We start from the raw sequence: 14,299 nt of genomic DNA, 5'->3' as shown, positions 1-14,299 counted from the left end.
CTCACCGTTACTCTCTGTTTCCTGTTGCTTAAGTACTCCCTTATCCACTGGAGCACCTTACCTTTTGCTCCTGCCTGATGCTCCAACTTTTTTACCAGCCTTTTATGGGGTTACTGTGTCAAAGGCTTTTTGGCCGTTCAGGAAAATGCAGTCGGCCCACCCTTCTCTTTCCTGCCTAATTTTTGTTGCCTGGTCATAGAATTCTATTAAACCTGAGGCACGATTTACCATCCCTGAACCCACGTTGGTTGTGCATTACAGTTATTTCCCTCCAGATGCTCTACGAGCCTTTTCCTCACAATCTTCTCCATCACCTTGCATGGCATACAAGTTAGGGAAACTGGCCTGTAGTTCAGTGCCTCTTGCATGTCACGCTTCTTGTATATTGGGACTACATTAGCTGTCTTCCAACTTCTGGTAAGTCTCCTGTTTCCAGTGACCTGTTATACACTATAGAGAGTGGCACACTTAGTGCTTCTGCACCTCCCTTTAGTATCCATGGTGAGATTCTGTCAGGCTCAACAGCCTTTGTCACATCCAGCTCCAGCAGACACCTTTTGACCTCATCACTGGTGAGGTCAAATTCCTCCAAGGCTGCTTGGCTTGCCTCCTCCTCATTTAGCGCAGGGGCTTCTCCTTGTTCTATTGTGAAGACCTCCTGGAATCTCTTGTTAAGTTCTTCACACACCTTGTCATTCTCTGTGTATTTGTTCTCCCCTTTTCTCAGTTTCATCACTTGTTCCTTCACTGCTGTTTTCCTCCTGATGTGGCTGTGGAGCACCTTTGGTTGGGTTTTGGCTTTACTCGCTATGTCATTTTCAAACTGTCTCTCTGCTTCCCTCCTCACTCTGAGGTACTCATTTCTGGCCCTCTGGTATCTCTCCCTGCTCTCTGGTGTTCTGTTATTTCTGTAATTTCATCATGTTCTTTTACTCAGTTGCTTCGCTACCTTGCATTCCTGGTTGAACCATGGGTTTTTCTGTTTTTCGTTTTTCTCCTTTTGGACGGGGATAAACCTGTCTGCAGCTTCCTGGCACTTCTGGGTGACAAAATCCATCATGTCCTGCACATTCTTTTCTCTACGTTCTGTTTCCCATGGTATTCCCCTGAGGAAGTTCCTCATCTCGTCATATTTTCCTCTTCGGTAATTTAGTCTTTTTTCCTCCAATCCCATCCTTGGATTGGTTATCCCTACCTCCACCATGTACTCAAAAGTCAGTACACTGTGGTCACTCATTCCTATGGGGGCTTCAACTTTGACTTCCCTTATTTTTGACTTATTCAGGGTGAATATCAAGTCGAGTCTAGCTGGTTCATCATTGCCTCTCACTTTTGTGTGTTCCTTGACATGCTGGCTCAGAAAGTTCCTTGTTGCCACTTCCAAGAGTTTAGTTCTCCACGTATCTGCACCACCATGTAGGACCCCATTCTCCCAATCTATCTTTCCATGGTTGAAATCGCCCATGATTAAGAGTCTTGAGCCATTCCTGCAGGCAACTGAGGCTGCTTTCTCTATTATATTAATGGTTGCCATGTTGTTCCTATCAAACTCCTGTCTAGGTCTTCTGTCATTTAGGGGAGGGTTGTAAATGACTGCCACTATTATCTTAGGTCCACCCGTTGTTATAGTTCCTGTTATGTAATCTGAACTCGTCACATTCTGAAATTTCCATCTTCAAAACTCCAGTCCTTCCTTATCAGCAGGGCCACTCCTCCTCGCCCTTCCCTCTCTTTCCTTACTATATAGTAGTCCTTTGGAAACACAGCATCTGTTATGACTCCTGACAATTTTGTTTCTGTGAGTCCTATTGCATCTGGGTTTTCTTTTTGCGCCCTTTCTGCCAGTTCACTTGCTTTATTGGTAATCCCATCAATGTTTGAGTACATTACCTTGAAGATCACTTTCTTATATCCAATTTCACCCTCACTCCCCACAAGTGTAGGAAGTTGTTCCATGGTCATTGCTACTTGGGTAGGCTCCTCTTCCTGTGAGGTAGTTGCCAGGGGTTCAGGGGGAGGTGGAGTGGGGGATGGAGGGCTTAGGTCTTGCTCATGCCTGCTTGGGGCAGGAAGAAGTCCTGGGGGTGAGGTGGCAGGGATTGCTTGGGGAGAGGGCACGACCTCCTGTGGTGTAGTTGACAGAAGTTTGGGGGGGGGGGGTGGAGTGGGGGATGGAGGGCTTAGGTCTTGCTCAGGCTTGCTTGGGGCAGGAAGAAGACCAGGGGTTAGGAAAGCAGGGGATACTTGGGATAAGGTGAGAGGGAGGATTTGGGTTTTATGATGGGCATTGTGCAGGGGCAAGGAAGTGTTTGTGCTGGGGGGGGCCCTATTGGGTGGTGGGCTGGGGTGTTGCATTCACCCCTGGGGTTCCTGGGTTGCTGGATTGGGGTTCCCCACTCCCCTCTGGGATTGCTGGGTTGGAGGCTGAGGTTCCCTGGCTCCCTTCCCTCTCCCTGCGCCTTTTCCTAGCATCTGCTGCCCTTACTATCTCGTCTCTGGTCATGTCCTTCTGAACATATACCTCTTTGTAATTCCTTGCATGCCTCAGTTTGCTCTTCTTTACTAGGGTGTCCTCTTTGATGACCTTGCTCTTGAATACTACCTTGATCAATCTCTTTTTGTCTCTGTTGTACTGGCCAATCTAGAAAAACTGTTCTATGTCTCGTTCAGCCCCTTCCATTCCTATCTCCTTTAATATCCCTGCCACTGCAGCTTTGTCTTTAGTCCTCCATTCCTCCCTTGTGGAACCCACTTGTTCCTTCACACCTACCACTACTACAGCTCTTTTCCATTCCATTAGCTGGCTTGTGCATCTAGTTGCCTCCTGTGAGGTTACTGCTTTCAATACAACTTCCTTGACTGTGCACATAGCATCTGGGCTCTTCGGCATTTCAGCAAATGTTGGACTAATCGCAGGGGTCCCTTCCATTGCTACATCTGGTACCTGGGGGCTGGTTGCCTTGGCCAGAGTCTGAGGAGGGCCTGATTTTAGGCTTTTTATCTCCTCTTGTGCTGCAGCTTACATATAGTTTCCCTTAGGTCCTTCAGTTCCCCACTGATTTCCTTCCATACCTTAGCAATCATCTCTATATCTGACTCGTCCAGTCCCTCTCCTCCAGCTTTGTTCTGTTGTCTTACCATCCCGCTTGACCTGTGTGTGTGTGAACAAATCCACAAGGGCCGTGACGAGGATTCGAACCTGCGTCCGGGAGCATCCCAGACACTGCCTTAATCGACTGAGCTACGACAGGGTTAAAAGGGTTGAAACCGAAGTTCTAGTGAACTTACTGGATCCCGTAGCCTCTCCGAGGCACAAACCAGGATTTTACACAACCGCCTCCCCCTGCACCCGTGCTATGTCAATAGCTCGGTCAATTAAGGCAGTGTTTGGGATGCTCCCAGACGCAGGTTCGAATCCTCGTCACGGCCCTTGTGCATTTGTTCATTTGATGCATCACGTTAGTGTGATCTCTGTGTGTAATGATGAAAGGGCGAAGAGGGAGAACGGCCTATTGGCATAGCTCGGGTGCACGGGGCGGGGTTGTGTAAAATCCTGGTTTGTGCCTCGGAGAGGCTAGGGGATCCAGTTAGTTTAGTAGAACTTCGGTTTCAACCCTTTTAACCCTGTCGTAGCTCAGTCGATTAACGCAGGTTCGAATCCTCGTCACATCCTAGTACTTGTTGCTGGGGGTCAGGGCTGTGTTGTAGTGCTTGTTGCTGGGGGTCAGGTCTGTGTTGTACTGCTTGTTGCTGGGGGGTCAGGGCTGTGTTGTAGTGCTTGTTGCTGGGGGGTCAGGGCTGTGTTGTAGTGCTTGTTGCTGGGGGTCAGGGCTGTGTTGTAGTGCTTGTTGCTGGGGGTCAGGGCTGTGTTGTACTGCTTGGTTTTAACAGTTTACACAATGTATTGTGTTGAACCAAGGCATTCTCCTGGCTCTCCATCTGGTATTTCCCTCCTTACTCCCCAGTCTGCCATGTCTCCTGCGTCTTCCTTCCCTTATACCCCCGATCCTTCTTTCCAGCCCTTCCCCCTGTCTTTTGGCCCTCCTTGTCGCCTGTCTGTCCAGGCTGTTGTCCCTCGTCCTCCCAGCAATTTTCATGTTGAGCGCTCCCATTCTCCTTCTGTTGAAACTATGGAGGCTGTCGCCCAGTATGTTGTTGCTAGTACACCAGTCTCCTTAAATCAGAAACGTAAGCATGGCTCCTCTCCTTCTTCCCTCCCTTCCCTGGCTGGTAAGAAGGTATCACTTTCTTCCCCACCCTTTGACTCAATCACTGCATCCCCTCTCATTTCGGTTGTTGAGCCCCCTGTCCCAGCTATGGAGGTTCCTTTAGCCCTCAATTCTCTGTGTTACTGAGGTGCGCTCCCCTGTTACAAGCCCCCCCCACCTCTCCCTGATTCTCTTGATCGCCCTTCTCCATTGCCTCCTCCAGCTCCCAGACCCTGTCTGTCCACCACTGGTTCATCCTCCTGCTCCCATGACTCCATCGTCCTTGCTTAATTTATCCATGCCCCCTATTTAATTGATCCTGTTCCTGATCTTACTTAGTATACTGTGTTCTTCTTTGACTTTGTTTCTTCATTGTTCTCTGTTGCTGTTCTCTTTTTGACAATGTATATTCTTCAGTGGAATATTCGTGGATTTTATGACAACTTTCACGAACTCCAACTTGTGATACAACTTCTGATAACACAGTTTTCACCGCTTTGCGGACGTCTCCAGGAGCTGATGCTTGGTGCTCGTCCTGGTCACTTTTATGGTTATTTCTTTCTCTTCCCCCTCCAGCTTTGGCTGGGGCCTATAACTCCGATAACTCTACTGCTCTCTTGATTCGTACTGATATTCCCTTCCCTTTTTCAGTCGCCCATCCAATGTTCTGTGGCCCTTATCTTTGTGAGTAAATGGTATAGTCTGTTCCATTTATCGTTCCCAAATAACCTGTTTTCTCTTCCTGATCTTCGGCACCTGTTGGACTCCTTCCCAGAGCCTGTACTCCTGTTGGGTGATTTCAACTGTCGACATACCTTCTGGGGTGATGCTCTGACAAACATCCAGGGCTGCCTTCTCGAACCATTTGTCCTCTATTCTTCCCTGCCTCTTCTGAATTCTGGTGAACCCACTCATGTGGACTCCCGCACTCACACACTCTCCTGTCTTGATCTTTCTCTCTGCTCGTCTTCTCTTTATTTAGATTTCACGTGGCGGGTTCTTGATAACCTCCATAAGTGACCATTTCCCCACCCTTGTCACTTTTTTCTCTTTTCACCCTCCCCGCTCCTTCCCTAGGTGGCAGTTTGCCAAAGCTGATTGGAATCTATTCATCCTCCATGTTACACGTTCCTCGCTTTGCCTCCCAGGGCACACAGAAGTGCGTTTCCTGCTGGAATACAGACTGTGCTTGGGCTGTCCGTTGTAAGCGAGCAGCCTGGAAGAAACACCGACGCCGGCAGACAGCCGATTCTTTTGTTTTATTTTGGAAGGCGAAAGAGGTGGCCCGTAGGACCATTCGTACAGCTAAACATGAGAGTTGGAAATCTTATGTCTCCACCATTACGTCCGATACTCCTCTGCCCCAGATCTGGATGAAAATTCGCAAGATAGAGGATAAGTTTGTTCCAGATGTCTTGCCAGTCCTTCACCTCAGTGGTACTATTGTGGCGGATTCGGTGGCAGTCGCGACCGAAATGGTTCCCACTTTCCGACTGTTAGCTCTGGTTCGCGTCCTCCTCTGTCTTTCCTTAATCGTAATCCCATTCCTGAATCTTTTCCCCTAGATTTTTGCTCTCATCTTCAACTTCCCTATAACGATCGTTTCTCTCTCTCCGAACTTCCGTCTACCCTGGCCCTCTGCAATTCTACAGTAGCGGGCTCAGATGACATTCATTATGAGACGCTTAACCATCTCCCTCCATGCGCATCTTGGTATTTACTAAATCGGTATAACCGTATCTGGGAGTCGTCGTCGTCAGTCCCTGAGGACTGGCGAGGCGGTGGTTATTCCTATTCGAAAACCAGGGTCTCTAGGGACATCCCCCTAAGGACTTCTGCCCCATTGCCCTCACAAGTTGTTTGCTAACTCTTTGAATGTATGGTCAATGTTCATCTGATATGGTTCTTGGAACACTATCACCACTTCTCCCCTTTTCAATTTGGCTCTCACAAGTGCCGCAGCATGACTGATGTCTTGGAGGTTTATATTCGTACTGGATTTCCTGCAAAGACCTCCATTGTTGCTGCTGTCCTTTTTTACCTGGAAAAGGCATACGTCACCACCTTTAGATACCATATCCTGTCCCAACCCCATTCTTTTGGCCTTCGTAGTAATCTCCCTCTCTTCCTCCAGAGCTTCCTCTCTGTTCGTTCCTTGAGAGTGTGGCTTGGTACTGCTCTCTCTGCCTCTTTTCAGCAATACGAAGGTGTACCCCAAGGTAGTGTTCTGAGCACTACTCTTTTCCTTGTTGCCCTCAATGGTCTTCTTTTCTCCCTTCCCTCTGGCACCTTCTCAGTGCTCTATGTCGACGATCTTACCCTCTGCTGTTGAGGTGATGATTCTTTCGTCACCTCGACAGCAACCTTCTGCTGTTGAGGTGATGAACTTTCCTCGACTACTATTTTTCTTCAACGGCGGCTTCAACCTGCGATTGATGCTGTGTCGTCCTGGGCCACCAATCAAGTTCAAGTTCTCTACAAATAAAACTTGTGCTATGACTTTTACTTGGAAGCCGGTCGTTCTTCGTCCCTCTTTGTTGCTTTATGGTCATCGCCTTGTGTACAAAGATTCCTCTAAGCTTTTAGGGTTTATCTTTGACACTCCTTTGTCTTGGTCAGCCCATATCTCTTACCTCCGAGTTGAATGCCCTAAGGCCCTTAACACACTTAAGGTCTTATTCCATACTTCTTGAGGTGCGATAGGCGTATGCTCCTCTCTTGTTCTGCCTAAACTCGATTATGGTTGCCCTGCTTACTCGTCTGCTTCTCCTTCTACTCTTCGCCGTCTTGATGCTCTGCACCATACTGTGTTATGCCTCAGCTCTGGTGCCTTTTGTTCGACTCCTACCCCTAAGCCTTCATGTTGAAACTGACATCCTGTCTCTGCAGGATCGCTACTGTCTAAGCATGTCTAAGTCTTGCATGGTCTTTATAACACCCTCACTCTTGCCTATGTTGTGCTTTGACTTTTTCCCCTCCTGTGGTCCCTGTTCCCCTTCTCAACCTCATTCTTTCTGCACGGTTGTCTCGCTTACAAGATTCTCTTTCGGTTAGTGCTTCCAATATTTCTACTCGTGTTGTTCCATCTTTGCCCCTGTGGAAGGTCCCCCCTTCTTAAATTTTGTAAAACCTTGACCCACGTGACTAAAAGGTTTACCCCTCCTACAGTTCTGAAACGTCTTTTCCTCGAACACTTTTCTTCACACTCCCACCCCATTTCTGTCTTCACTGATGGGTTTAAGTCTGCAAATGGTGTTGTCGCCTGCCTCCAAAGACTAGCGTCTTCATGTCAGAACTTTATGCTATTCTGAATGCTCTATGTCAACTGCTTTCTCGCTGTCAATCTTCCTTTGTTGTTGTAGTTGACTCTCGTAGTGCCCTCATGGCTCTGGAGTCCTTTAATCCAGTCCATCCGATAGTAGTCGAAACTCAACATTGGCTGTTTCTTATTTCCAGTAGATTTAAGACAGTGGAGTTTTGCTGGGTTCCCAGCCATATTGGTGTGTCCTTAAATGAGTGTGCAGATGCTGCCACTAAGGAAGCTATCTGCACTTCCCTTTGTCTTTTGTTCCTGGTAACAAACTTTGTGCTCTTAAAGATTAGTATCATCATGGCCTTCCTCCTACCACCGTAACCGGCGGTGGGAAGCGGCTCTGGCAAGGTTGCATATTGGCCATACACAGATACTTTATGAAGTGCTGCTCTGCTCCTTATTGTCCAAACTGTATTATCCCTCCTACAGTCGTGCATATCCTTGTTGAATGTCCTCACTTCCAGGACGAGCGTGTCTTGCTTCCCGACCGCCCCTCGAGGTCACTTGTCCCTCTCATTCGTCTCATGCATTTCTGTTCTTATATTGGCATCCTTAGTGATATTTAGCGGCCTTTGATTATTCCGCACATTTGATGGTACTACATAACCTTCCTGGCTTGGTACCTTTTTTGATAATTACTTACTTAATCATATCTGCAGCTCAGAGCTAAAAAGATCATTCTTAACAAAATTAGGGAAGTCTGTCTTGAAAGTTAAAGCTCTATAAGACCAGGGCAGGATCCTAGAGTAATGATCAATGTTATCTGTACAGTGATCCTTGAGAATGATCAATGTTATCTGTACTGTGATCCTAGAGTAATGATCAATGGTATCTGTACAATGATCTTAACATGATCATAATGAATAGAGACAACTATAATGATGGTGGTGGTTGGGGTCATAACTCCAGCCACCAGTAACGAGGACACCGATATAATGAAGCCTAACACCAGTACAAGGACCCTTGCCACATTGTGACCATAACACCAGCATAATATGGTCCAGCTACCCGGGTGGTACTCTACACCCAGGTAGGGAAATATCAGGAGAAAACCCAAAGATATTACGACTATATAGCACTGCGAAGGGTCAGGATAAGGATTTGGGTGTGACGGGGGGAAGGAATGGTGCCCAACCACTTGGACGGTCGGGGATTGAGCCCTGACCTGTATGCCGCTAGACACTCATTCAATACCCCAGGTGAGGCACTAAACCTTTCCAAATAATAATGTTTTACAATCTTCCTTCTGCAGGAGTGGGCGGCGGTGGTCCTGGGGCGGCGATGACGTCGGCGGGTCTGACATTGTCGACGCAGACGCTGGCGGTGACGTCGACCCCTCGGTCGCCCTCCCTAGCCTCCATTTCCTCCGATGGGAGCACCGACAGCCACCTGGTGGAGAGAGAAGACATTGTGGCCCTCACCACCGCAGTCAGAGCCTTCAAGGAGGCTCTTGGCAAACTCAAGAGGATCTTCCACCCGGAGAGAGGTCAGTATCCAGTAGCTCTTCCTTGTCGTTCTGGTCCAAGGTCGCCCCTATCCCCAGTCATATCCCTCCGGGACAGGGATGGGCGCGGGCGTCGTCCCGCTGAGGGATGGGCGGGGGCGTCGTCCTGCTGAGGGATGGGCGCAGGCGTTGTCCTGCTGAGGGATGGGCGCGGGCGTTGTCCCGCTGAGGGATGGGCGCGGGCGTTGTCCCGCTGAGGGATGGGCGCGGGCGTTGTCCCGCTGAGTGATGGGCGCGGGCGTTGTCCCGCTGAGGGATGGGCGCGGGCGTTGTCCCGCTGAGGGATGGGCGCGGGCGTTGTCCCGCTGAGGGATGGGCGCGGTCGTTGTCCCGCTGAGGGATGGGCGCGGGCGTTGTCCCGCTGAGGGATGGGCGCGGGCGTCGTCCTGCTGAGTGATGGACGCGGCTCTTCTTTGTGGCTCTATCATAAAACTAAATAGATTTGTACTAAGCGTGTGTATGTGTGTTAAAACAGTCATGGATAAGTGTAGGCTGGTAGTGAGAGTAGGTCTCTCACGATTATTCCACAGTTGACTTGAATGGCTCATTGCAGTGCACAGTGCACCGATTTCGTGCACATGCCCTATCTCTGTTAACCCTGGATAGTAAACTGTCATGTTGGGTATCTCCAGGATGCCCACTTAACCAGGAATACGTTTATAATACTGAGGCCGCCGTATGTCCAGGCAGGAAGTAGATACAGGAAAGTTAAGCATACTTGCCACAAGGGTCAGTGAGTACAGAGGAGGTGCCTGGCGTGAGAGAGGGAGAATGGACGCCAGCGAGGCGACAGACTGACCTCTGGGGTCAGCCTCAACTGGAGCAATGGAGAATAACAACTAGGACGTGGTTGTGACGTGTTCATGATGTCACCTCTGCTACTGATCATGGAACGATCAATATGATTGGTTCTCGCTCTTTTGCTAAAATGCCATTGGTCAAATTGTAACCCCTTGTGTTGTATCCCATGAGGAGCCCTGAGCCCCAGGCAAGAGCATTCACGTAAGGAAGTTCGTAGCTAGAGGACGTGTCTTGTTCTGTCTATCAGCCAATAGACTGAACACCGTCCATTCCTCACCGTCTTCAGGATGGTGAGCTCACCGTCACCGTCAGCTCAGGATGGAAGGAAGTCGATGAAGAACTCTGTAGGGTAAGGCAGGTCCTAGTCAACAACGGCTTCTCCAATGGTTTCGTTGAAGACATCATAAAAAGAAAAGTGAAACGCCATGCAACCTCTGAAGAGTCAACTAACATAACACCTGTACCCTCTATTAGACTATTTTACAGGAACTTCTTTTCTACAGCTCATAAAACGGAGGAAAGTGTCCTGAAAGATATTGTTGATAGGAACGTTATCCCTACAGACAAAAATCAGAAGATAAAATTGACGATTTACTATAAAACCAAAAAAACGGCCAGCCTACTCAAGAAAAACTCTCCAGACACAAAGCAGAACGTTTTAAAGGAGACTAACGTCGTCTATGCCTTCAAATGCCCACTTGGGGACTGTAAGCCTCAAAGAACTCAGTATATAGGCAAGACAACAACATCTCTTTCCAGGCGATTAACAATGATTAAGCAACAGGACTCCATTAGGGAACATATAATCTCTTCCCACAACCAGACCATCACCAGAGAACTCTTAACACACAACACAGAAATCATCGATAGATACAGAGATAGCAGGCGGCTTGACATCAGCGAGGCACTACACATCAAAAAGTCAACACCAGCAATCAACAGCCAATTAATGCACAACTATATTCTACCCACTTCAAGACTCCGTACCAATATAGAAGCATCAAGAGGAAGTATAGGCCAATAGGCTCTTTGCAGTTACTTCCCTTCTTCCCTCTCATTTATCCAATTTATACCCATTGCACTGTGTTCTGTCTTGTGTTGGTCAAAAGTTTGTTCACCTCATCCAAAACTGTTGCAACATATCACCTCACCCAAATGCGAGTATATAAGACAAGCTGTTCAATGTTAACATTGTGTAAAACTCTGTTTAGTGTTTTCAGGTTACAGTTGTGTGTGTGTAAACTAATGTCTTTGAAAATGTAATAAGTTATTACGAAACGCATTCAAGCGTCGCGTCAAACTAGAAATAAAAATGAATTTTGGAGAATTGATTTTTCAGTTACCATCGACAGTAAAAAGAAACATAAGAAATATTCAGAAAATTCGTGTTAGAGCATTCGTGAAAAAATTCGTGAAAAGCACAAATACTCTGTATGACATGGCCAATTGTCTAATGCTTTGTTTGTTCATCTGTCAGAAGATTCTCACCAAATTGATTGGGAGATGGCTTCTTCAATAACAAATTGTAAAAGCACCTATAACAGAAACATAATTGAATCTGCTTTGATACAGATCACAAAAGAAAGTAATATGAACATTAGCAGTGGTCTATATAACTTGGACCCATTTGTAATAGATCAATTAAAGGGCGATTTAAGTAGGATCATTGGAACACATTTGTTTCACTAATTCATTGTATATATTTACTATTTTATGCAATAATTATCCATGTGTTGGCCTGTGTACGGTTGCTGCATCAGATGGGCCAATGGGCTTCATCAGATGGGCCAATAGGCCGTCTGCAGTGTCCACGTATTGTACCTCACCTCACTCCACCATTCTCTCCTGCCTATTTATGTCCAGTACGCGATCTGTAAAATCACTCCTTCTGAAGATGTATTAATATACGAAAGTACTTAAGGAAATTCCTGTTTCATTTTTCCTCCGTGGTCTGACATTGTCACATTTTTAATCACTTGTTTATTTTCGTGATACACACACACACACACACACACACACATATATATATATATATATATATATATATATATATATATCAACTAGGTTTTGGTGTCCCCCATGGCTGTGAAGCAGCAGCTCATGCAGCACGAGCCTATATCAAGCACCTCCCAGAAAATAAGGCATTAATTAAATTAGACTTTAAAAATGCCTTCAACCAGGTAAAAAGGGATGTGGTACTGGAAGCAGTTCGAACAAGCTTTCCTTCTCTACTCCCCTTCGTCTCAGCAGGGTACAGTAGGGAATCGACGCTGCTGTTTGGGGAACATGAAGTTGTTTCTGCAGAAGGTGTCCAGCAGGGAGACCCACTTGCCCCTTTTCTTTTTTTGCATGGCTGTTAAAGAGGTCACAAGCAGGTTGACCAGCGAACTCAACATCTGGTTCCTGGACGATGGCACCCTGGCAGGGACACAGGAGTCCCTGCTAGAAGATCTACAGCTGGTGAAATCTAAGGGAGAGGAGTTAGGACTCACCCTAAACCCATTAAAGTGTGAAATCATCTCATCTAGCCAACCAACCATAGATGCAGTGCGAACCATATTGCCAGGAGCCCAAGTGATCGCTCCCACCGACAGTGTGCTGCTAGGGGCACCTCTGGGCTCGAGCGCCATTGAGGTAGTCCTCGAAGAAAAGCTGAACGACCTGAGGAGGTTGTAGGGAAGAATAGGGGCTTTGGACGCCCACGATGCTTTGTACCTTCTCACAAGGTGCCTGGCTTTGCCCAGACTGACCTATTTCCTAAGGTGTGCTCCCTCCTTCGACAGCCCAAAATTAACAGAATATGACACACTCCTAAGGTCAATAACCGTGAAAGTGTTAAACCTCTCCCTGCAAGATGACCAATGGGACCAAGCAACGCTCCCAGTTAGACTCGGGGGAATAGGTATTCGCAAGGCGACACAGTTAGCATTGCCAGCATTCTTATCCTCGACCAGTGCAACAGGTGAATTAGTTAAGGAAATACTACCGGAACACCTAAGAGACTCCATTCGGATTCATGATCCCAAATTCGCCGAAGGAGCCGGTCAGTGGGACACTCTCGTCAACTCTCATCCTCGACCGACTTTTCCAAATGACTGCAAACAGTTCAAATGGGATAGCCCCATAGTGGAGAACATCGCCACATCATTGCTGGAGGCAGCTTCTAGGAAGGACAAAGTTCGTCTTCTAGCTGTGCAAGCGCCCCATGCCGGGGACTTCCTGGTGGCAGTCCCTAATTCCACCTTGGGCACCCGCCTGGACCATCGGACCCTAAGTATTGGTGTTGCTCTGCGCCTTGCCGCCCCTATCTCCACCGAGCACCGGTGTATTTGAGGCCATGCACGGGCAGACCAATACGGCAGCCATGGTCTCATCTGTCGTAAGACACAGGGAAAGATTGCCAGACATGAAGCAGTCAATGACATCATCAAGATAAGTTTGGCTTCAGCTGGGTGTCCTGCACAAAGGGAACCTCAGTTGGGCAGACCTGACAACAGCCAAAAACGCCCAGATGGAGTCACCCTACAGCCGTGGAGGGAAGGTAAACAGGTCGTGTGGGACTACACGTGTGCATCCACATTGGCTGATACCTATCTACCTTACAGCGCAGCTGAGGGAGGCGGGGCGGCCACCTTCAGGGAGACCCAGAAAACTAACAAGTACAGGGACCTAGAACGTTGATACAGGTTCGTGCCAATAGGCACTGAGACTCTGGGCGCCTAGGGTAAATGTGCACTGAAGTTCCTGAAGGAGCTGGGCGAGGAACTCATTGGGAAGACTAGAGACCCAAGAGCGGCCAGTTTTATGTTTCAGCGCCTCAGTGTCGCTGTTCAGAGGGGAAATGCGTGCTGTATCTTGGGTACGCACCCGACCCCCGAGGAGCTGGACGAGGTCTTCGAACACTGATTGGTATATTGTTATATAAGTGTGTGTTTTCTGTAAACTGTAGCATTGCAATAAAATCAAATAAAAAAAATAATAGGGGTGGTAGGAGAGGAAAAGATTAAAGTATTCAGTGAGAATCCATAAGGTCTTCTCTGAACACTATTTATTTTCTTCTTCGAGGATGTGGGTCCCTTTAATTAAACCAGTGGTGGTACCCCTAAATATATATATATATATATATATACATACATTAACACATACACTATAAATATAGCTTTATAATCGTGTTATAAAGCATATAGATGAAAATCTGCATTATTGTTGCAAGATGTGATGGCCATACTGAGTGTGGGAGGAGAGGCGGAGCGTCAGGGCGTAGCTGGCAAGAACACTTCCCCCAGTATCAATAATCAGAACCGGCGAGGGTGCAGAAGGGTGAAGTTTATTAAGATCCTATTGGCTGCTGGACCTTGAACCCGACACCTTCCCAATAGCTTCCTCTTATCTCTCTAAAGATTATTTAATAATCCGATGAAAACTGAGCAAGGTGAAGGTGTATAGAATTACAACAATCTATTTAGGTTGGAA

General features: G+C 47.4%; 1 protein-coding gene across 4 annotated transcripts in view; it reads left to right on the top strand.

Moving 5' to 3' along the window:
- LOC123756005 (rho GTPase-activating protein 45) overlaps nucleotides 1-14,299 on the top strand; it is a 975,988-nt gene that overhangs the window by 440,596 nt on the left and 521,093 nt on the right. For all 4 annotated transcript variants that reach the window (XR_011221956.1, XM_069300005.1, XM_069300006.1 and 1 more), the window contains exon 3: nucleotides 8,774-9,007. Coding sequence is in view for 3 of the 4 variants with exons in the window: in XM_069300005.1 (XP_069156106.1) it covers nucleotides 8,774-9,007 (234 nt within the window). In the remaining variant the exon portion in view is untranslated. The remainder of the gene's footprint in view (nucleotides 1-8,773; nucleotides 9,008-14,299) is intronic.

Source organism: Procambarus clarkii, chromosome 43, assembly GCF_040958095.1.
Source record: "Procambarus clarkii isolate CNS0578487 chromosome 43, FALCON_Pclarkii_2.0, whole genome shotgun sequence".
Classification (NCBI taxonomy): Eukaryota; Metazoa; Arthropoda; class Malacostraca; order Decapoda; family Cambaridae; genus Procambarus; species Procambarus clarkii.
Note: the sequence above shows the minus strand (reverse complement) of the source record. Positions and strands in the feature narration are given on the sequence as shown.